At 51.8% G+C, this 23033-nt stretch overlaps 1 protein-coding gene across 8 annotated transcripts in view; it reads left to right on the forward strand.

Annotated features, from left to right (window-relative positions):
* Positions 1-23033, forward strand: part of PTK2 (protein tyrosine kinase 2) — a 253318-nt gene that overhangs the window by 197239 nt on the left and 33046 nt on the right. For 7 of the 8 annotated variants that reach the window (XM_039232967.1, XM_039232971.1, XM_039232974.1 and 4 more), the window contains 3 exons: positions 317-406; positions 3561-3765; positions 17477-17588. In XM_039232967.1, coding sequence (XP_039088898.1) covers positions 317-406; positions 3561-3765; positions 17477-17588 — 407 coding nt within the window. Of the gene's footprint in view, positions 1-316; positions 407-3560; positions 3766-16813; positions 16922-17476; positions 17589-23033 lie in introns of those variants that run through there. The other variant, XM_039232976.1, reaches the window with a different exon arrangement.

Below are 23033 nucleotides of genomic sequence, written 5' to 3' on the forward strand. Positions count from 1 at the left end.
GGGGAAATTTCATGGCCCTGCAGAACCAGGCAGCAAGCTCATCGCACCCGATGGGGGGCTCCTACTCCCTCTTTCCCAACCTCTTTGCAGAGGGAAGGACCTCAGTGCTTTACCTCCCTCCCTCGGCCTCCCCAGGTTGCCCCAGATGACCTCAAAGCACCAGGGAAACAGAAAGTAGCTCTCCTAAATAAGCGGAGTCCAAGGGGTCAGATATTTAAAGCTTTTCATTTTGATAGTAAAAATCTCTGTTAGCTGTAACTGTTGGATTCTTGAGCAGATAACAAAGAAAATTCACTTTCTAAAATTAATCTTCTAGCTTCCAAAGGAAAGTTGCCTATTAAATGGATGGCTCCAGAGTCCATCAACTTTCGACGTTTTACCTCAGCCAGTGATGTGTGGATGTTTGGTGAGTATTTGCAGGAGCTTTGTGTTGTTCCGTTGCACTTCGTGTGTTCTCCACGTTATACTGCGTGTGTTGTCCACAGCAGGCTTGCTGGTACCCTTTTCACAGCGTAGGCTGACGTGCCTTCCCTTGGTGGACTGCCCCTTTGCCAGCCACCGGGCACGGACGGGTGTGACTTCTGGGAGGCCCTGCTCTTGCTCTCTCCTCCTCCCCTCCGTCTCTGCGCCGGCTCGGCGCCCTTCCCTTCTCTCCTGTCTCTCTGCCGTCTCCTTGGTTCCCTCCGTGTGAATGACTGTAAGTGGTTGACCTGCCCCTGTGGTTCTGCGACAGCCCCTCAGATCCAGAGCCTCGGCAGCCAAGCTCCCCCCGACCTGGAGTCTGACCTCCCCTGACTTGCTCCCTGCTCCACAGTTTGATTCTGGGTCCGCTGTGGCTCCCGCCCTGACGCCCAGCGCGTGCGTTCCCGCCTGCTCCGGGCCCAGCGCTGTCCTGCTCTGTGGGCCACTGCCGACGCTCCTGACTGGCATGACCGTGACCCTCACTCACTCACATTTTAGATCACTGTCCCTTTTTGATAGGACGACGCTCTGTCCCCACCCCACTCCATCTGCCTGGATCACGTCATCCTAACCCCCTCTACTCTAAGTGACTGTCTAAACTTCAGGGCCAGCTCAGGTGCCCCCCTTCTGGGGAGTCTTCTGTGGCAGAAATATCCTGCAGACAGACCTGCCTTTCTCTGTGCTCCTGCACTTTTCTCTCTCTGCCACAACACTCATACGATCTTGTGAGCAGTCTGTGTGTGTACTTTTCTCTGGTAGAGTTTAAAGTATTTCAGAGCAGATGTAAAGTTACGTTATCTTTTTTCCCCTGTAATTAGAAATAACCTTATGTAGGGGCACTTGGGTGGCTTAGTCGGTTAAGCGTCCAACTTTCGCTTAGGTCATGATCTCGCGGTTCGTGGGTTCGGGCCCCGCGTCGGGCTCTGTGCTGACTGCCAGCTCAGAGCCTGGAGCCTGTTTCAGTCTGTGACTCCCTCTCTCTCTGACCCTCCCCTGCTCACGCTGTCTCTCTCTCTCTCTCTTTTCTAGAAATAAATAAAACATTTAAAAAAAAAAAAGAAATAACCTTATGTACCTCAAGTCTGTGTTCTTATTTTTTCTTCTATTTACTTACTCTTGGTTTCATCTAGTGCCCAAAGTAATAGCAGGTGAAGGGAGGAACTTTTTACCAGAGGAGATTGTGTGGCACAATTTAGAAAGGGCTCTGGGGTCTGACAGATGTGGCTTTGCATCCCAGAGCCCTGCTCATCAGCTGTGTCACCTACACAGCAAGTTCAAGTTTCCTATGAAGGATATTTCAGTTTGGGAAGAGTCTAAGATGCCTGTTTTTTCCCATTTTAATTTCTCTGAAACTGGGGCGTGTCATAAGTGAGCGACGTGTCAGGGTCAGTGTTACTGGGGATGTGTCGTGTGTGGTGTCCTGCCTGTACTCGTACAGCAGCTGCTGGTGCTTCCTTGTCTGCATGTGTTTGAAAGCACTCTTTGCTAAGAAAAAAATACTTCTTAGAGGTGAGAAAGCATTGTGTCATATTTTCCCCCTTTTTTGGTCACATAAAATAATGGTGTATTTTATAACCAGGGGCATCTTGGATTTGATAGAGTACAGTATTTAAAGAAATGTAAGGTGTAACAATTAAGGACAACATGTAAATTTCAAAGGGGGCCAGAAACATACTGAGGTCTCGAGAAATGATGCCCAACGTTGTTGTTACTAATAACGTTGTCATCATCTCTGGTGAAAAATGCAGAATGAAGGCGTTATTTTTGTCTACACCCTTCACTTTGAAATGCCTGGGATTTGGATAATGTCCAGATGTGATTCCCGTCGGTACAACACCATGCCCTGCTTCTTTGAGGGCACAGCCTGCCTTAGGCACCACAGGCACCCAAAGGACATCTCCTCCCCTCGAGCACATTACCCAGTGCCTGAGTAGGATGGAGACTGATGCGGCTTTCCCAGGGCCAGGGCGGGGGGCTTGGGGGGGGGCGGGGGGGAGCGCCGACGCACTCACACTTGCGTGGAGAGAAAGCCGAAGGGGCACTAAGTGTGGCGGAGTTAACGCAAGCAAAGGCGTGTGTGTGGCGTGTTTGGGGGTGTGTGGCGTCTCCCACTGTCCCAGCCAGTCGGCTCTCTAGGTTCCCCACCCAGAGCTTTGTGTGGTTGTCATTCTCCACCTTAGGCTCCATTCATCTTTCTTTCTTTCTTTCTTTCTTTTTTTTTTTTTAATGTTTTTTATTTATTCTTGAGAGAGACAGAGCATGAGCAGGGGAGGGGCAGAGAGAGAAGGAGACACAGAATCTGAAGCAGCTCCAGGCTCTGAGCTGTCAGCACAGAGCCCAGCGTGGGGCTCGAACTCAAAAGCTGTGAGATCATGACCTGATCTGAAGTCAGACACTTAGCTGACTGAGCCACCCAGGTGCGCCCGTTCGTCTTTCTTTAAAAGTGGGTGCTCAAGTGTTGTTCAGAGGATCTTGAGAACGTGTGTGGTCCACAGGGACAGAGGGTGAGTGAGGAGGCTGTGGGCAGGGCCACTGCAGCCCAGGAAGTCTGGAGCCTGCCCGTGAGGACTGGGACCCCACGGCCAGCTCGTGCATCAGCCAGTGATCGTGCTGACACGCACCCTAGTCATGCACGGGCCAGCCTCATGAAACAAGTCTGGGTGTTCTGAAGATGTAAGGCTTAAATTTCAGTATTTTCTTTCGTTAGGCCTCAGATCGGCTGCCGCAGTCCTCAGCAGGTCAGACTGCAGTGGGGGGAAGGCAGAACTCATTCAGCTTGTATGTAACTGGTTCATTAAACCATGAGGGATCCCTGTACCTGGGGGGCCATTTTCTAACCCAGGATGCTTAGAAAAGGAAAACCTCTTCGAAAAATTGTGGGCTGTTTGGGTGATCATTTAATATTTCATTATTCGCATCATGTGAAGTTAACGACGCCGCTCTTGTTTACTGCAGAGGTAACGGAGTGCTGCGTGATTTGGCCGATTTGGCCAAAGTCCCTCAGCAGCTCCTCTAGTGGCAAAGGTGAAGCCGCCTGACACCTGGGCCTCCTCCTCTTCCTGCTAAGTTCACAGTCTGTTTTCCTTCCCGCTTCACAGGTGTATGTATGTGGGAGATACTGATGCATGGTGTGAAGCCTTTTCAAGGAGTGAAGAACAATGATGTGATCGGTCGAATTGAGAATGGGGAGAGATTACCAATGCCTCCAAATTGCCCTCCTACCCTCTACAGCCTTATGACGAAATGCTGGGCCTATGACCCCAGCAGGCGGCCCCGGTTCACTGAGCTCAAAGCTCAGCTCAGGTAGGCGTCGGGGAGCGAGGGCCGGGGCTGGGGCAGGCTCACGCGGCTTCACCTCCCTCGCAGTCCTAGTGCTGCGCCGCGAGGCCCTTCTGTCCGCACGTCTAAGGCTGACCTGCTCTCGGGCAGACAGAATTCCTTTTTTAATTGGTTTGCTTTTATTTTACCTTACTAGACTCCTCGGGAGATTAGATCTTAAGATCTTAATAAACCTCAAATTGTGATCGGATCTCTGGTCCCCTAACTTCTGACTGACTTAGCACGGCTGCTGACAAGACCCATAGGCATGTCGTCCCCAGCTGTCTGTCCAGGACCCCCCCCCGCCCCCCATTGCCAGCACCCTCCTAACCGCTTATGCTTCTCCCGCCGTCTGCGTGCTCTTCCTCTCCCGGAGACGTTCGGTGCTCAGAATCCAGTCCAGAAGTTTGCTCCTTCCGGGGCTTCCCTAATCAGCCCTGCCCCCAAAGACACTGCGTTCTTTGGTGCCTTCTCAGTGCTTCCACTACTACAGCTAAAACATCCCTGTTGCCTGTTCTGCTGCCGTTTTGTGGCTCGTGCTTGGTGCCACGCGTGATCAGACCCAGACTGCCAGTAGCTCCCGGTCCCCCAGAGGGAGCACACAGGGACTTGGTGGCGCATGGAGCCCCGCAGAGTGTTTGCCCCAAGTGGCCCCTGCCACCTGGCCTGGAGAATCCCTCATTTGCGTGTCTGGTCCCCAGCCAGGCTCCGAGCTCTTGACAGGCATCACTGCGTCCTGCTCATTTCTGTGGCCCCAGCACAGGCCTCCGGTACATGCCCAGCGAACAGTTGCTGACTTGAAGTCCAGATTGAGACTTAACACTATAACAAATAAGGTATCTTAATAGGATACATATGCAGCAGAGTTTCTTATATGACCGACGCCATGGCTCAATGTGTGCTCTTTCACATGTTTTCATAAAAATTATCAAATATCAGGGTCCGGAAGACCCTGGTAGCCCCTCTGGCCCTTCCTCATCCTCCAGTGCTTGAAGCCCACCTCATCTCAGGCAAGTCTGCTCACCAGACAGGTGTCCTTGCGAGGAGCGTGCTTCAGGGAAGACCTAACGAGGCTCATGGTGGAGATGTGAGACACTCACCCACCCAGGAATCCTTGGCTAAGCGCCCACTTTGTTGTCAGTGAGGTTCTGGGGTTCACCAGGGAACACGAGCCTGCCTCCAGAGTTCACATCCGGGGGACCAGACAGGCCAGCAGTTACCGTACAGTGAGAAGCAGGCTCTGGAAGGGGCTCCTCCTTGGGCCCGGGACGCTCCCCTGTGGGCCTGGTCCCGTCCCATCAGGCCCCACGGAACAGATCAGCTCCGCCTTCCGCCTGACAGTCCTTCAGGTGTTTCCAGACGGCCCTCCTCAGGCTAAAACTCTCCAGTTTCTTAACCATCATGCAGCTGATGATACATGCTCTCGCTGCTGGGGCTGGATTTTGAATGCGCCATTATTTCATGTTTTGCTCATACTTTTTTTTTGTTCCTCCTTGATCTTTCCTCAGAATTTGACAGATTCTCTCCTCACATCTCCTCCCCTCTGTGACACGTGTGCCACCCCCTGCTTCCCAGACTACTCCTTTATCTCACCGACCTGCTGCCCTCCACCCCTCGATGAGTTCCAAGCACGAGTCCATCCCGACTGCCCTCCCTTCTCTGTGCGCGTCCTGGGCCGTCCTGACTCCCACCTCTGTCTGCAGCTTCCGCCCTGCCTTTTCTCACGAGTCCCAAAGCCGCCTTTCACATGGCTCCTGGGGGTCCCGTTCTCCTAAGCAGGCCTGTTCCCTTGCCCCCGGGCAGCCCCTGGCCCTCACCTTCTATACCTTACAAAGGTGCCTTCTTCGTCATCTCCATCTTGGAGGAGTGCGCAGTGATCCCTCACACACACACGCGCGCGCGCGCACTGTTTGGAGGAGTGCGCAGTGATCACACACACACACACACACACACACGCTGCACAGCTGGGGACACCTGCTGCAGTGTCTTCAGACCCCTCCCCTCCCCACCCTTCCCCGGGCTGTCCCGTCTGCCGGCCTGGCTCCTTAGTCGATCTTCTGCACCATCACTGTGGACAAGCGGCTCCCTTGCTGGAACGGCCCTCAGGGGGCTCCTGGCACCCCTCTTGGGAGGTGCAGGCTTCCAGAATAGACTGAGGACCCCTTGCATCCGCCCCTTTCTCACGCGGTGGCCTCGCCAACCCCTCCGGCCGGGGACGCCTTCTTCCCCAGCTGCTGGAGCCCTGCCCGTCTTTCCCGGCTGCTCTTGCACACCGGCTCCCGGGCGGCTCCACAGCCCACTGGCCTCCGCCCTCGGAGTCTCCGGAGCGCTCTGCTCTTGTCGCGCTCCCCCTGCGCTGCCACAGACGGCGGCGCCCGTGTTCGGCCCGTTCCGCAGACACGGTGGGTGCCGCGGGGGCTGAGCCTGGGGCCCGGTGTCGGGGGCAGGAGGACTGCACCTTTCCTGCCGTCGAGGAGCTCACAGTCTAGTACGTCTCCGCCCTACTAGACTGAGGCTCCTTGAGGGCAGGGATCGTCATACTCGCCTCGGGGCTGCCCGCACCCGCAGGCCAGGGGCCTGCGCACAGTAGGCTCGCACAGCGCTCCACTCACAGCCTGAGGCACGACAGCTCAAGTCCGTGTTTGCGGAAGGACTGCTACGTCAGGCAGGTTCGTGCCCAAAACTCTCCAAGGTGAAGGCTCAGAACTGAATGTCACGATTGCACACACACGCACACACGCCCACTGTGCCTGGACAGCCCTGCCTCACGGGTCCTGGTGTGGTTAACACCGGCCGTCAGCGTGTCTGCTTAGTCAGAAGTGGGGTTTGCTTTGCATTTTGAATGCATGTAATATGGCTCCCAAAAAGGCCAAAAAATGTAACTATAATAGCTCTTTTGGACATTTATAGGTCACAAGATGTCACAATTCTAAATAGATTCTTTTATCGAGCTTTACAAAGTTTTTCTATCGTCGAAAATTTTTACAAAGTAATAAATTTCAGATAAACTTTACCCCAGGTCAGTTAAAACTGTTTCCCAAATCCCATTCGCGTGACTACCTTAAAAGGAAAGATCCTGAGTGAACTCCACTCACTGTGGGGCCTTGTGCTTGTTGTTTACTATAATTGAGAAAAGGCTCTCAGGACACGCCTCGCCCAGCAGAGTCAGACCGTACGGGGTCCCATGCCCGCAGGTGGGACCCCCGGGAGCCCCACGTCTGTCTGCTGTACACCCCATGTTCTTATTCATGGCCGTGACCCCACGGAGAAGCACAGGGACGTGAACCTGCAGGTGGCCTGTCAGCGAGCGGAAATTCTCCCTGTGACCTGCAGGGAGCTCGACCCCCATGTGCGCTGAGGCTTGACCCGTCTGACTGACGGGTCGGAAGGGTGCATGGAGCAGGCTTTGAATGAAAGCATCGTTTAATCGCTGGGTAATTCAGTTCTCTGGCGGCTAACGTGCCACGGAAACCACAGTACCAGCTTCAGTATGTGCCTTCTGGGAGTCATGCCGCCTCCGGCTCCCACCTGGCCCAGGCCTCTGTGCTGCTGCGCAACAAGGCCATCCGTTTTCAGCCCAGTCCAGGGAGACGTGCTTGGTCATGTGGAGGTTCTTCAGTCCTTTCTCGGCAAATGAGGGCAATAAACTAATAAAGTGATCAATTTAATCTTTTACAACATAATTTTTGTATTTTTTAATCTTTTAATTGCCATACAAAGATGTGAACGTATAAACATGCCAAGAAGCAAAGCGCTCAGTGGTTTGTCAGAGATCGGGCACACCCATGCAGCCAGCATAGCCCTTCCCAACGACTGTTCACCCCCAAGGGCGACCGATAACCACAGATGGGCCCTGCCTGCCTGTGAGCTTTAGGTCGGTGGTGTCACTCAGCGTGGGCTTTCTGCTCAGTGCTTATTTTGTTTAGCATTTAGTTTGAGACCATCCAGCTTATTCAGGTAGTTGCCTCTTCCCCCCACTCCGCAGTGTTGCGGCTGTTCATCCCTCCTCCTCCTGGTGGATGCTTTCCAGCAGGGCTGTCCAGGCCACTCGTGAGTCTTTCTGGTGAGCGTAGCGACAGGAGTGACGCTGGTGTGTATCTGCGTGGCAGCGGGCTCAGGCATGGCCTCGGTAGGTCTTGCTGGCTTTCCAGAGCAGAGGGAATGTGCTGCCCCCACAGTGAGCGAACACCTCCGTTGCCCCAAACATAGCGGTTTTGTAAGGAAATTACTCGGTGTATCTGTGCTCGCTGTTTTCACGTATGAAGGTCAGGCAGAAGAATACATATTAGTGGTAAGGGCGCCTGGGTGACTCAGTTGGTTAAGTGTCCAACTTCGGCTCAGGGCATGATCTGACAGTTCATGAGTTCAAGTCTCGCGTCGGGCTCTGTGCTGACCGCTCAGAGCCTGGAGCCTGCTTTGGATTCTGTGTCTCCCTCTCTCTCTGACCCTCCCCTGCTTGCACTCGTATCTCTCTCTCAAAAGTAAATAAACATTAAAAAAATATATATAAGTGGTAAAAGAACATAACAACATACCTGAACTTTTCTAAAGAACGCCGACCTAGGACGTATCACTTGGAAAGGCACTCCATGCTTCGAGTCGGCCTCTGTCACTGTGCTCGGAAGACCTTTAGAGCCGAACCACGTTCCGTGACGGCAGGTCGCTGCCCTCGACAGCTAGCTGTGCTGGCAGTGGCACTGGGAACCAGCATGACCCAAGCGCTTTCTGTAGCCAGGCTCTGTGCCCTGAGCTCTCACATGTTAGGTCATCTTAGCCTTCATGGTCCTTAGACGTAGGTGACGCCACCACCGCCAGTTCACAGATAAGGAGGCTGGAAGGCCGAACTTCAGCAGGGAGTCCACCTGAGTCCCGGGCGCCAGCTGCCAGCTGTCGTGCACTAGGCCCTGACCTGAGAGACAGCTAGGTATCTGTACACACTCTGTCGCGTTCTGCCTTGGGACTGCTACTGGTGGGCACGTGGTCAATGCTTTCTTAAAAAGGGCAAAGGAGGGAGAAAAGGAAAAAATCATAGTGTTCAAAGGAATTCCTGCTCCTGTGTTTCTTATATTTGTTTTGAGTTAGAACGAAGGAAAGTCCCTAAAGGGAGAGGCAGCACCTCATGCACATGCAGAAGCCACCACCCGCGGACTTTGAAGGGTGACCCAACCATGCGTTAATGTCATTTGTCCTGTCCATTGTGTTTGTTTTGCTGTCACCTCCTAAGTGTGCAGCATGTTGCCGCCATGGGCCTCTGGGTCCCCAGGGACGATGGGCAACGGTGGTAGAAGTCATGCATGAGACTCCGCACGGGTGACTGGAGGCTGCCCGCAGCGCGGGCCTTGGGCAGGGGAAGGGGTGGTTTGTCATTTTGAGTTATTGTTGTCATGTTTGCTTTTTAACTTTGTCAAGCAAAGCTAGCCTTTGAGAGATGTGTTCAGTTAGGAAGTAACTTAGCTTGGAGTGGCTGTGGCCACAAATTTTTTTTTTAATGTTTTATTTATTTCTGAGAGTGAGAGAGACAGCATGAGCAGGGGAGGGTCAGAGAGAGAGGGAGATACAGAATCTGAAACAGGCTCCAGGCTCTGAGCTGGCTGTCAGCACAGAGCCCGACGTAGGGCTTAAACCCACGAACTGTGAGATCATGACGTGAGCAGAAGTCAGACATTTAACTGACTGAGCCACCCAGGCGCTCCTGTGGCCACAAATTTATTATGTGTTTTTTGCACCGAATCTGAGCATCAGCTCCGGGGAAGTTGCAGGGTCCCTCCACTCCCACCCCCAGATACGAACTGTGCTTCCTGTGCTCAGGGAGGTGTGACCTGCACAGGTGCGGGCGCAGATGGGAGCCCACCCTGCTGTTGAGAGTTATGTGTGTTGTGTTATGAACGTTAGAGCTGAAAAAGAAGTTGGAAAAGGCTGTGTGGTCTTGGGCAATTGACTCCGCGTCCCTGGAGGAGCAAGGCCCCATGACCTGGCCAGTCTGGTCCTCAGGGTTACGCGAGACTGAAATGCCTCCAGCTGTCCGGGGCTCGGGGTAGGTGCACACACTGTCACCACTGCTCTGGTCGTAGTGACAGCAGAGCAGCTCCCGAAGACCTGGAAGGTACTGGGTGTCTCAGGGCATGGAGAGGCCATCAGTTACTGTCAGAGAGAGATCTGGTCGTTGGGATGTAAAAGTGTGAGCTGTCCTTATTCAGTTACCAAATACAAAGACGTTTCGTAGACGTGTTATGGAGACACGGATCTCCACTTTTAATCTGTGAACGTCTTAGACAAGCCTTTGTGATCCTTTCTGATTCTTCATTTACCCTAATATATAGACTCTAAAAGCTCTAGGTTTGATTGGTGATACAAGGTATTTGTGCTGCTGCTTTGTATATTTTTTAAGTAGTTTTGTATTTGCTTCCAAAATTCCTTTCAAAGGTGGTGTCTGAGTCTCTCCTTAGTCATCATATCAGCATTCTTCCCCTCACCAGCCTGTTGGGTCTAGATATTATCTAGAAGAGTAATCAGTTTCTCAGGCCTTCCTACATACATCTTAAAATGTTCACAGCATCTGAACTTCAGGGTTGTTTTGTTTGTTGGGGTTTCTTTCATCCGTAGCTTTACCAGTAATTAAAAGTCCAGAGCAAATTGAAATTTAATAGGAATTTGATATAACATGGACATTTTTTTCCACTAAGAATTATGTCTTAACTGCTCACATGAAGAGCCTCCTGACCTGTCCTTGCTCCTACCCGCACGTGGGTGTTCAGAGCTTTACCGTGTGCGTCTGTATTTACACCTCCACAGGCTGGTCTTGTGTGAACAGATTTCCAGTGAGATTTAAATGTGCGTTTCAAAAAAATTAGTCCTTTGTACTTACATGGTTGCAAAGATCATTTTCACATATATTTCCTTCTTTGACTTCAGAGCAATTCTTTTTATTTTCATTTTTTATTTTAGAGAGAATGAGCATGCGTGAGGGAGAGGGGCATGCGGGGGGGGGGAGAGAGAGGGAGAGGATCCTAAGCGGCTCCACGCTCAGCATGGAGCCTGACGCAGGGCTGGATCCCATGACCCTGGGATCATGACCTGAGCCTCAGCTGACGGAGCCACCCACGCGCCCCTGACTTCACAGCTGTTCTTAAGAAGGAGTAATGGTTTCCTGTTTCACTTAGGAGCCTGAGGCTTAGGAAAGTCCCATGACTTACCCTGACTGTACAGCTAACAGGGGCAGGCCTCAGACCCTGCGCCCTTTCCTCCTGCCCCCAACACCAGTGTTCTTCACGGCCTTCCAGCCACAGTGCGCCCTCCTGCCTGACTGCGTCGCTGACGGCCCCCAGCCTCCTGCGTTTCCCCACACGCTGTCGTCCCCCTCACTTGGGTGACCTGGAAGGACATGCCTTGGACTGGACGGAACATACGTGTCGGTCCTCCCGCGTGACCGTGCAGTCGGAGCGCTGCCCTCCCTGCCGCCGAGGGCTCCCTTCCCTTCAGTCCTGTTTCTGTCGCCCGTTTTGTTTTCCCTGCAGCTGCTCTTCGTTCCCTTTCGCTGAATTTTCTCTCTGGGGCTGTTACTCCTCAAAATGTGAGGGGACAGTGGGGCGGCCATGAAGGTCCCCCTCTCTCTCTGGACAGTGGATAGTGGATTGTGGCCGCACATGGCTCCGCCTTCTTGGCCTCAGTTCACAGGGGGACCGGGACTAACTGGCTGCACGGAGGCGTGTAGGGAACAGACGGAGAGACACTGGCCTCGCGCCGCTTGCAAGCTTGCAGCCAAAGGCCAGCCTGACAAAAGCAGAAGTGCTCTGTGCTCTGTCCGTTAGTTCTTGGCCGAGACTCTGGCACTTGGAAGACAACAGCCTCGCTCCCACACCTCCTTCTCTCTCTCAGCCCCACACCTGCTTTTTAGCAAAAGCCTCTGCGTTACAGCTGTGGTGATCGCTCTGGAGATGACAGTGTGCATGGTTCACTTTCCCCATCTCCTTCGCGTTAACAACCGCACTGGGCTTACTGGGTCCAGCCCTTGCAGCAGAGAAGGTCCATTTGCCACCACCTCGCTCCTTTGTGCTCTAGATACTTGGGTTGCATCTGTGTATGCTAGTGACCTCTCAAAATAAGGTTTGATAAAGTAAGTAAAGAAATAGTCTTCCATACGTAATTCTGCACAGTGTGCTTCATTCTTTCCCAGCAAGGCTTCCATTCAGTTTCACTCACCTGAAGACCTGGAACATTTCCCATGAACGTGTGTTGGTGGTGAATTCCATTAGTTTTGGAGTCCTTATCTGAAAACAAGTTGAACTTCATCTCACTGGAGTGGAGTCCAGGCTTGACAGCCATGCTGTATTTGTTTCTTTCAGCACATTGAAGCTGTTCTGGTGCTGCCTCCTGACCTCCGTTATCTCTAATAAGTCATGGCCTTTCGAATCATTGTTCCTCTGCCCGTGCTTTGTCATTCTGTACTGGCCGCCTCCACAGTTGACCCTCCATCTTTGGATTTCAGCAGTTTAACTGGGATGTGTTGGGTGTGGTTTCCTTTGTATGGATCTGCTAGGCTTCGCTGACCCTTCTGAATCCGTAAATATATGTCTCTGACAGCTGTTTGTTCAGGCATTTTTCTGCTCCGTTTTTGTGCTTCTAAAATCCCCATTCTGTGTTTATTACTCCTTTGATAGTGTCTTTCACATCCCAGGGGCTCTGGTTCTTTTTCTTTTTTCTCCTTGGTCTTTTTTCTCCAGGTCCTTCAGATTGGATCATTTTAGTTGATTTATCTTCAAGCTCCCTGATTGTTCTGCTCTCTCCATCCTACCACTCCTTCGATCCTGCAGAGATTTTGTTCCAGATGCTGTAGTTTTCATTATAGGGTTTTCATTTGGCTCTTTTTTATAGTTTCTATTTCCTCGCTGACATTTCTTATCTTTCCATTAATTAGATCAGATTTTCCTTTGTGTCCTTGAATATAATAAAGTCCCTGCCTGCCAATTACAACTTCTGAGTCGTCTTTGCAGTTGCCTCTTTTACACTATTGTTTCCTCTTGAGAATGGATCACACTTTCGTGTTTACATGTGTATTGAGTGTTTTTTACTTTATTTGTGTATTGAGATTATACACTACATTGTGAGTGATAGTTTGCAGAAACTCTGGATTTAGTTATATTCCTCTAAAGAATGGTCTGTGTGTTTCAGCAGGCAATTAACTAGGCTGGTCTCGGATCACAGAGTCTCTCCCCATGCTGTGGGCAGTAGCCCACGTCTCAGTTCAGTTCTCTTAGCCCTAGCAGGGCTGCTTGAAGCCTGTCCTGTGTGCATGGTTCCAGGTTCAACTAGAGATTTGGGCAGAATCTATAAGACTAGGGCCTGCTTCCTGGCGAATGGCCCTAAAGGTTGCCAGCCCCATCAGAGTCTGGCTGCGGTGGGCTGCTCTCCTGTACTGTCCTGGGTCCATAGCTCAGAGTCACTATCTGCATGAGTGTTGAGGCAATAGGAACTATGCAAATTTGCCAGAAACAGAAAGAGGTCTCTATTTTTAAAGAAAGATTTAAGAAAAAAAATTTTTTAATGTTTGTTTCTGAGAGAGAGACAAAAACAGAACATGAGAGGGGAAAGAGCAGAGAAAGAGAGAGGGAGACACAGAATCTGGAGCAGGCTCCAGGCTCTGAGCTAGCTGTCAGCACAGAACCCGATGCAGGGCTCAAACCCACAAACCATGAGATCATGACCTGATCTGAAGTTGGATGCTTAACCGACTGAGCCACCTCGGCACCCCAAGAAGATTTTAGTAGGAATCCCTTCTATGGAAACCATTTTGAGATGGGCAGCACCGCAGCAAACAGAAGTGCACTGTTTCCTGCCCTTTGGGGAACATGAAGAGAAACGCAGTCCCGGTGCATTCGTGACACCAGACGTCCAGGTGCTCTGGCTGGTAAGAGACAAAGAGCAGAGGTTGGCGCGGTACCGCTGTGGGTTTTGTGTTTAGCCACCCAGCCAGCCACTTACAGACACAGTCCACAGCTTCATCTCAAGTCTCCAGACTTGTTTTCTGCAAAGATATCAGCTGCAGTTGGTTTTTTATTGTTGTTGTTGTTGTTAAAAGGTCAATTCCATTCCTTTGTGGTGAGGCAGTGTTGGGTGATTATAAGAGATCATGTTTCAAAACTAGTATTCCTGAGAACTTGCCAGAACGAGTTCTTTCCCTCTTGGCGTTTTTTCTTTTCAGTCTGGGTGTTTTCCACATTTGCCTAAGTAGCCTATAAACCCAGACTGATTTTGTGATGTTTAGGTGATCAAAGTCCAATCTTGAAAAAAACGTTATTCCAGCAAAGAGTGTTTCCTATACTTAAAAGAAGAGATGTTATGTACTTTCAGAGGACAGAGCAGTAGTGCCGCACTCACACGAGAAACAGATAAAATCTCCCTTCTTTCCTAGTAGTGGAAGGTCAGGTGAAAAAGTGCAGAGCTAACTAACATTTACTTAAAAGTTGTACTGGTTTTTCCCCACATGCTTTGTTTCTCCACCCTAACGATGGGTGGGAAAGGCAGTATTACTCTCATTTACGAATGAGCAGACATGCTGAAAAAGATGAGGCCGCCTGCAGCCACCGAGGCCGGCGGAGGCGCAGCTCACAGCTTGTGGCTCGCTCCCTCCTTGGACAGCCTGGACGTCTCGGTCATCCAGCCGCGCAGGACCAATGGCCTTTTTCCACTCTGAAGCTGGTCTGGGTTGAAGATTTGTTTTTGTGTCTTAGCTCAGTCCTGGAAGGGGCGGGACCCATTGGACCACTCTCTTCCTCTCTATGAAAATGCCTAAGAAGTGAAATCGCATTTTGTCGCTCCAGGACGGAAATGTAATCAGACCTCACATACTCTCTCGTGGAGGGTGTGAGACCACAAGAGCCCTGTCGGCAGCCCCCACACACTCTCCGTCCTCGTGATCTGACTCGATTCCTTTGAGGACTGTTTCAGCTGATGTGAGGGAAGTGGAAAAGAAGCCTCACATACCATACTTCGTCTCCTTTCACACCTGTCTCACTAGATGGGGCCGGTGGATGAGCACACGTTCTAATGTCTGTGAAGGAAAAGCCCAAGCTCTCACTGGTTCATCTGCTTGCACGTTTGAGACCTAGAAACTGGCGTCCCAGGGGAGGCTGTGGGGGCTCACCGCCAGCTCACAGCAGGCGGCCGGACTCTTTCACATGGAATGTATCGCTACTAAAAATATTTGCAGTTTGGGAAAATATGTTTAAATGTGACCCGCTTGACCCTCTGCACTTTCTAGCCTCTTGCTCAGGCTTGTGCCACAAGTTTTGCAGAGAAAAGCTCAAAAATGTCTGCATGTGCACTCGTACTCCATCTATGGAATAGTCTTCCCATTGTGAAAACAGATCTTTCAGGAGTTATTTATACCCTTGACTACTCTGAGCCACAAATGATGGTTTCTCAGAAGCATTGTGACGTGTCGTTTTGGGATGAGAGCCAAGTACTGAGCTCGAAGGGCTCTTCGCCGTTACGGCTCCTCTGCAAGGGACGGGAGTAGCTGGTTTAGGCAAAGAAACACCACAGCACTTGCCACGTGCGTGCACCGCAAACGGCCAGGGCAGTGGTGGGACGCGTGCAGTGCAGTGATCACAGGGCTATGGTGAAGATGCAGACAGGAGAGAATGGGGGACAGTGAATGTGGATGGAAGAACCGGGGTGGCTGGAGCCTGAGGGGGTCTCCTATGGCAAGGGCCCTTGCGTCACCTTCTGGAAGTTTTTGTGGGGGGACAGCAACCTTAAGATCAGGGTGGCCCATGTCATAAAACGACCCTTGTGAAATCCACTGCCTCAGTGGGGCCTCCAGCTCAAAGAAGTTGGGGGGAAAGGACAGATGTTTTTTTCTTGTTTTTTTTTTTTATCTTTATTTTATCGATTTTTTAGTTGTTAAAAACTATGAAATGTTTGGAAATTCTGATTCAGGGTCTGTTACTTACTTTGAGAGCCCTGGACAAGAGCAGGGTGCAGAAAAACTAACCCAGGGCAGCTCCTCCCTCAGGCCAAGGGCCTCAGGCTGGACTCCAGCTCCCAGTGCCATTGCAGAGAAGGTGGCCTGTAGTCCTTCCCTGCGCACAGTTCAGGAGGCTTGGTAACGGCCACTCAGCAGCTTGACTGCCGATTGCGGCTTCACTCACCCACTTGCCTCTCATTGGTTTACGTTTATTTTGTGTGAGAGAGAAGGAGTGTGCAAGTCAGGGAGGAGCAGAGAGAGCGGGAAGGGGAGGGGAGTGGTAGAGAGAGGGAAGGAGAGAGAATCCCAAGCAGGCTCTGCACTGGGGCTCAAACCCACAAATGTGAGATCGTGACCTGAGCGGAAACTGAGATTCGGGTGCTTAACCGCCTAAGCCCTCCAAGCGCCCCTTGCCTCCATTGGTGTGCACAGCAGCGCTCCGGGTCTACACGGACTCTGGACGCAACACAGCTCTCAGCCCAGGGGGAGCAGGGGGGGCAGCAGACGCACCAGCGGCGCGTCGTGGCCGGGCTTCTGGCCCCGGGGCCTGATCCCTAGCAGTGCTGGCTCGGCGTGCCCCTTGCCAGTCTGGAGGGTGAGGCTGACTCCTGAGTGCTGTTCGAGTTCCATGCTCCTTTCTAAGCCGTGATCGTCTGGCTGGAGCAGGAAGAAAACCAAAATCATATTTTCAAGAGGGACTGGAATCTTTGGGCTTGAAAGCTTTTACTCTAACACGCTAATGTCATCACTGAGGAAAACATTCCCGTGCCTTTAAAAGAAAAGAAAAAAAAACCCTCACATCTGTAGGAACGGTTTGCTGACTCAGAGCAATTATGAAATGAATTTCTGTGCTTCCCTGACTTGAAGGTGGCCGCACGAGTTAGCTTGTGTGAGAAACAGCCCGTCGCCTCCCGTCGGGCAGGAAGGTCTCTTGGAAACAGTTGAGCAGATTCCCAGATTGGAAAGGGTCTGTGCAGCTGACCTCACTCTTTCATGAGTAATTCTGGGTGGTTATTGACTGCGCTCTGCCAGAAGGCTTGGAACTGTGAATAAGCGTCATTCTTAGCAGCCGGGGGCCGCAGGCGTGCAGGAGGGAGCCGCGGCCGCCGTGACAACCGAGGGTTCGGGCACCTGCCGCCCACTGAGCCCTGGGGGGTCTTGCGGACTGGGGAGCTGGTGAGGCTGGCGGCGGCTGCCCTGGGCGGTGTGCGGGCGGCCGTTGGGGAGCGGGGCCGGGGCTGGCGGCCGTGGCGTCATTTTCCCGACGGGATAAAGCTGAAAGTTGGGGAGATGGTAGGGGTGTGGCCAGACTGCGGATCTGTCGCCCTGTGTGCTGATGTGGGGGCGGGTGTACATGTGAAGAGCCCCTCCCGAGGCGTGGCCGTGCCCGGCGAGGTGCTGCTTGGGGTTGGCCAGGGCAATGCGGTCCTGCTCAGAGCCAGTGTGGTGTGCAGACCTCCCTCCCGGCCTCCTCTCGTTCTCCAGCAGCTCCCCTGCTCTCTCCCTGTCCTTCTCTCACCCGCGGCTGTGCTGACAGTGGACTTGCCGTTGGGACCGGGGCTGCTCTAGAGTCCTCTCGTGCGGAGTTAGAAACCTGATCCGCCCTCCCTTTCTTCCTTGTTACTCTCCGGTCAGCCAGCCCGGGCTCCCCAGATGGGTGCGGCTGGGGCCTGCTGCGTGCTCGCTCCCGCTGGCTGTCAGCTCCCCTCACACCGTGTATTGTCTCTGCAGCACAATCCTGGAGGAGGAGAAGGCTCAGCAAGAGGAGCGGATGAGGATGGAGTCCAGAAGACAGGTCACCGTGTCCTGGGACTCTGGCGGGTCTGACGAAGCGCCACCCAAGGTAGCAAAGGCCCCTGCCCCGGCCTTGGTGTTACTCCTGCTAACTTTTGAGGTTTACGGGGTAGGCAGCGCTGTCGGTGGGGGGGGGGCACGCGTCAGGCTGCCCTGGGAGCAGTCATGGTAACACCGCCCCCCTTGCCTGTTTGCCCTGCATGCCGCCCTCACGTGCACACGTTTCCTGGTTTCCATTTCAGCTGAAGGCCGGCTTATGGTCCTCAAGGGCTCCTCCTTGGCTCCCCCCGCCCCCCATCCTAAGACTTCCGTGAGCACGCCAGGTGTTGAGGAGGGGTTCCCCTTGTCAGGGACCCCACTAAGGACTGAGTTGGGGTAAAAACCTCAGATGGACTGAAACCAGCCCCCTGATTGCCCTACACTTTGCTCTGCTTTAAACTGGGTCAAATCCCCTTCCTTTAGGGTTGGATTGGGTTGGGAGCCTTGGGCACACGCTCCGCCTACCCGCTCTCTGCAGGGGCTGGAGGCACGTCGCATTCCCACGTCAGGGTCTCCTGGCAGCACCCCCTGGCCTTGCCTGCTCACCTCCCCCCAAGTCCTCCAGCTCTGCGAGGTCACCTAGCTCCCCCCCACCCCCCATTGCCCAGCCACACTATGGCCAGAGTTTTGCACAGAGTTGGCCGTTAAAGCCTCTCATGAGGTTGAGAATTCTTTACATACCTTTTGCTTTTGACAGAAAGGTATTTTCACACAGTGGTTTATTTGCCATGAATAATCCAGCTCAGAACGTCTTCTGAAATGTAAATAGAGGGTAGGCTTTACCTTCTGTTTGATGAGCTAAAAGTATATGAAGAAACTGACAATTTTTTATTTCATTTTCTTTTTGAAAAATGTTCAAAAATCTGTTAGCACGAAGTTCTATTTAAATATTATACCAATTTTTAATGATGCCTGAAAGCTTCTGTTTTCTTGGTATTTTCAGCTGTGTAATAATAAACGTCACACAGTTAAGGTGACTACAGGTGACTGTTCTTCAGAAACTTAGTTCTTCACAGTTCTGTTCTACACAGTTGTTCAGAAACTTAGAGGTGGAGGGTTCCCTAGTCCAGGAGGGCCACGCCACCTTCGACGGGTGTTCCTGTGAGGGAGTGAGAGCAAGACCACTACACTTCCGCGTCTCCTGATTTAACAGCAGTAAAGCTGTTGTACCCACAGTAAAACCGAGAGCCCCTCGTCTCAGCATGGAAGGCCCTTCCCCTTTGTATATACACTTTTGCCTATTTCTTAACTCAGGAGCCACAGCACAGTGGTCCGGGCCTGGGACGCAGGAGAGTCTGGAAGCTAGTTCCTCAGGCCTCGGCCGAGTGGATCTCTTCACGTGGGGCTCTGACGCGTGGGCATCGGAGGGCATCCCCTCCCTGGTCCAGCCTCTCCATGCTCGCTGTGAAACGAGGGTGTTAGCATCCCTCACCCCCGGGGACGCGGTGAAGGCTGCGTGAGGTCCTGTGTCTGCGGCCCTTGATGGAGTCACGGAGGCATCAGGTGCTGTACGTACTCGGTGGAGAGCACCAGTCTTGCAGCTCTCCTCTGAAATCCACAGAATTAAAGAGATTTTTCCATCTCAGCACTCTCCTGTAGCTCAGTCTGCAGGATGTTTCATAGTTCATGTGGCTAAATTTTAGAAGTTGTAGTCTGAGGTTGGGCTTTTTCTGTTTTAGTGTACAAAGACCTTTCTTTCTGGTTTTGAGATGTTCTCAGAGTGCATATTTTGAGGCTCTTCTCTCGAATCAGAGATCGGGTCAGCACACTATAACCCCCTGGCTATTGTAGCTGGAGTTGGACTGGAATGAGCTGCCTGCCTTCCCGGCGGGCTGTCCCTAGCTGGTTTCAGCCTGCAGCCCGGTCACTGTGTGGCTGCACAGGTTAAAACATTCGCTCTTTGACCCTTTGAGGAAAAGGTTGGCAACCCTGGATTAAATGTTTTCATGGCTAGAAAATCATCAACACTAGTGTAAACCTACAGAGGCTCGATGAATGTAAACAGACGTGCTAATTATTTGGCTCCCTTACCAGCTGGAATCAGGTCTGGGTGCAGTTTTTCCCTTCTCCATAGTGATCAGTGGAATCGAACTCTGCTTTCTAGTCACTGTATTTGACAAGTGTGCAGGTGAGAGTCCTTGTCCCCAACAGGCCAGCCCACTAGCCCAGCGCCCCTCCTGGGCTTTCCTCCACCCGCAGGAAGGGGAACTCTGGAGCCTCAGTTTTTATAGTTCTGCCTGTGCTGTTTCTGGAAAGTCAATTCCACTTAAATCTCTTCATTTCATGTAGGATCTCGGACTTTTGTAGATGAACGTTGTGTACTATTAAGGTTTGTAACATAGCCTAGTTTGTTAAAGGGAAATATTTTTCTTTCCCACATTCAAGATTCACAATTAAAAGCTTAATTATACTTAATGGCAAAGGCACTGTAATCACAAAGCTAATTATCAAAAACATGTTACCAGTCTCTTCATCGATAATACCAATTTTTGCCTACAAAAGACTTATGAGAAGTTTGCCCGAGAGGAATGCGGCCTGGGAGCCCCGCTCCGGGTTCATTTCATTTCGACGAGTTGTCCTGCACGTCCCCACTAGATCCTGGGGGAGCCTCAGGCTAAAAATATCTTTCTCCAGTTTTAAAAATGTATTTCTTGGATCTCTGGGTCCTCAAGACCATTTCAGAGGGCTGTGAGAGCAACACCCATGTCATAATGATGTTCCCGTGTCACTGGCCTTGTGCATTCCGCTGCCATTGCAGTCCTGCTGTGGACGTGACAGCCGACAGAGCGTCTGTCCCTCGGCACATGCCGGGGCAGTAGCACCAGACCACGCTGGCCATCCCCGTATCCTTTGCCACCGTACTCACGCAGAGCCAGAGTGACCGCCAGGGTGCTGCAGAATGGCCTCGTGAAGCAGTCGCCAGTCCTGTGTAGGAGGAAACAGCGAGTACCGGAAAGACGCTTGCTGGGCACCTGGCCTGCAGAACTGACCACATTTCTCATGGAAGATCAATTTTTCTTGAAAAGGAGTGGGCAGACGCCATGGTTGTTCACCGTTGTGCCTTTGGTAGACGTTTTTTGAAGAAACAAAGAAGCAAGACTGTGTCATCAAGAACAAATGATAGTGTTTGTTGCCAATGATAAAATTTGAGTTTTCGAGCAAAAACTAGAATTTTGAAAAACCTGCAACCGTCACCATGACCTGACAGCTTCTGAATTCTGAGACTTTTCTGATGAGCTCAGAGTGATAGTAACAAATATGACTTTTTCCGTGTGTATACTGAAATGGGTCGGCATTGCAAAGGTCCACATAACTCAGTGACTCCTATTTTCCAGATGATCGCTGCAGGATATTAACAGAATCCCACGTAGAAAGAAGATCCATTCACAGTACAGGATGGGGTGATGGATTTTAGCAGATAATGATACGTTTCAGATTCCACATCACAAGTCCTTTGAGAAACAGCCACTTATTGAGTTCGGGTGTGATATCAGAAAACAGTACGCACAGCTGTGCTAAGAAACTGTGAACATACCTGTCTTCTTTCCAGCTTTACTGCTGTGTGAGGCTGGAGTTTCTTTGTCTGCTGCAGCCAGGGAAATGGCACAGCAGACGGAGTCGAGAAGCCCGTGTGGGAATGACCACCTTCTGTGAAGCCGACTTTAGAGGAATTGATATACTTACATGTAACAGGTGCCCCCTCTGCTCACCGATTTTTTCTTTTTAGTTTTGAAAAAAATAGGTATTTTTTTAAACATGTAATTAGTTTGTTGTTTTGTTTTAAGGAAAAGAGAATGAGGGAGAGCAAGCAGGGGAGGGGCAGAGAGAGAGGGAGACAGAGTATCCAAAGCAGGTTCCACGCTGTCAGCACGGAATCCAGCTCGGGGCTCACAAACCATGAGATCATGACCTGACCCGAAGTCAGGCGTTTAACTCACTGAGCCACCCAGGTGGCCCAGTTTGTTGTTATTTTTAAGTGTCTGTTTTAATCTCTAATAGCAGAAATATTGGTAGATATATTCCAGATAAACAAAAGCGCTTAGAGTCCTTAGTAATTTTTGAAAATATAAAGGGGTCCTGAAGATCATGGTTGAGAGTGGCTGTCTCAGCTGTGTTTCTCAGCCCTAACAGGATGCAGCAAGCACTCCACTGAACGTCAGAAGCATCTTAGGGTGTCCTGCCACTAACACGTAGGGCATAAAGTGCCTCCCTGATTTCAAAATGCCAGCTCTTCCAGGAGACCGCGAACTGTAGAAGGAAACTAAAACATTATGCACACGCCTGTAGCAGGCGCTCAGGAGTGGTGAGATGGTCAGGCGCTTGCCTGTGTGTGCACACCTCGGGTACAGCCGCTACACGTGCAGAGCCTACGGCCACACCCAAGTGTGCACCGCACGGACCGTGGCGCTGTAATTTCCTGGAATGGTGAAACATGTTGGTAAAGTTCAAACAGAACAAGATTGCCCACCAGTGTACACAGTAGTTGCTGTTCCCGTAAGTTCAGTGTGTGATGAGCTGTGCCACATGTTGTTTGGGTCAGATTACAGGACTCTGTTGCTGGTTTACCTGCGTACGGTTGAGCAGGGCATCTGTAAGGAGAGTGAGTCCCATCGTTCTGACCCCTGGTGCCGTCGGGCTCAGCCCAGCACCCTCTCAGGTACCCTGGACGCCAGAGCACAGCCACCTGACTGAGAATCGCTCGCCGAGGGTTTATGTTTCCTCCCCCTCCTCAGCTGGACATCAACAGAATCTCCCTCGGCTCCGTGGTCTGATTTTCTAAAACTCTTAAAGTCCAAGTGTGTGCCTTGGAGGAGGAGACCCGAGTAATCTGCCGAGTCATAGTTCTTAGGAGCAAGTGACAGTTGGGGGCACTCAGGTGGAAGCTGTCCTCTAGGAACTGGATGCTTAGTCTCCACGACAGCCCTGTCCCAGCGTCCCCGTGGAGAACGCGGAGGCTCAGAGGTGAACGGCCCTGACCGCAGCCCGCACCCCTTCTTCCCACTCCGGCTTCCTGCCTGTAGGGAGCATGAACAGCTGTCTGTCGGGACATGCGCTCTCCACGGCTGCTGCTTAGCGGAGTTTGGTTTTGTGTGATCGTCTTGTCTGCCATAAGGCACGTTTTCACCCTTTTTCATGTTGTTTTATTTGGAAAGGGGACCTGGCAAGCACTCTCTTTTGCTACCCGTTCATGTGTTTGAGGCCCCCCCCATGGGGTGTCGTGTGGGGACTTTGCTGGCTTCTTGTCACTTCCTCCCGTGTTCTCCTTGTTGAGCCCACGCACGCTTGTCACAGGGTGGCCTCACCGCACAGCAGATTTGGGGGTCAAGCAGGTGTGCCAGTGGGGACCGTGCCGTCCGTTCATGCTGACTGACTTGTCTGAGCCGCGGCCTTCTCCTCTGAACTAGGGTGATGATAGCCCTTGGTGGCACCGCTCTTCCATTTGTCAGATCGTGCA

Source organism: Hyaena hyaena, unplaced genomic scaffold, assembly GCF_003009895.1.
Source record: "Hyaena hyaena isolate Hyena2069 unplaced genomic scaffold, ASM300989v1 scaffold_69, whole genome shotgun sequence".
Taxonomy (NCBI): Eukaryota; Metazoa; Chordata; class Mammalia; order Carnivora; family Hyaenidae; genus Hyaena; species Hyaena hyaena.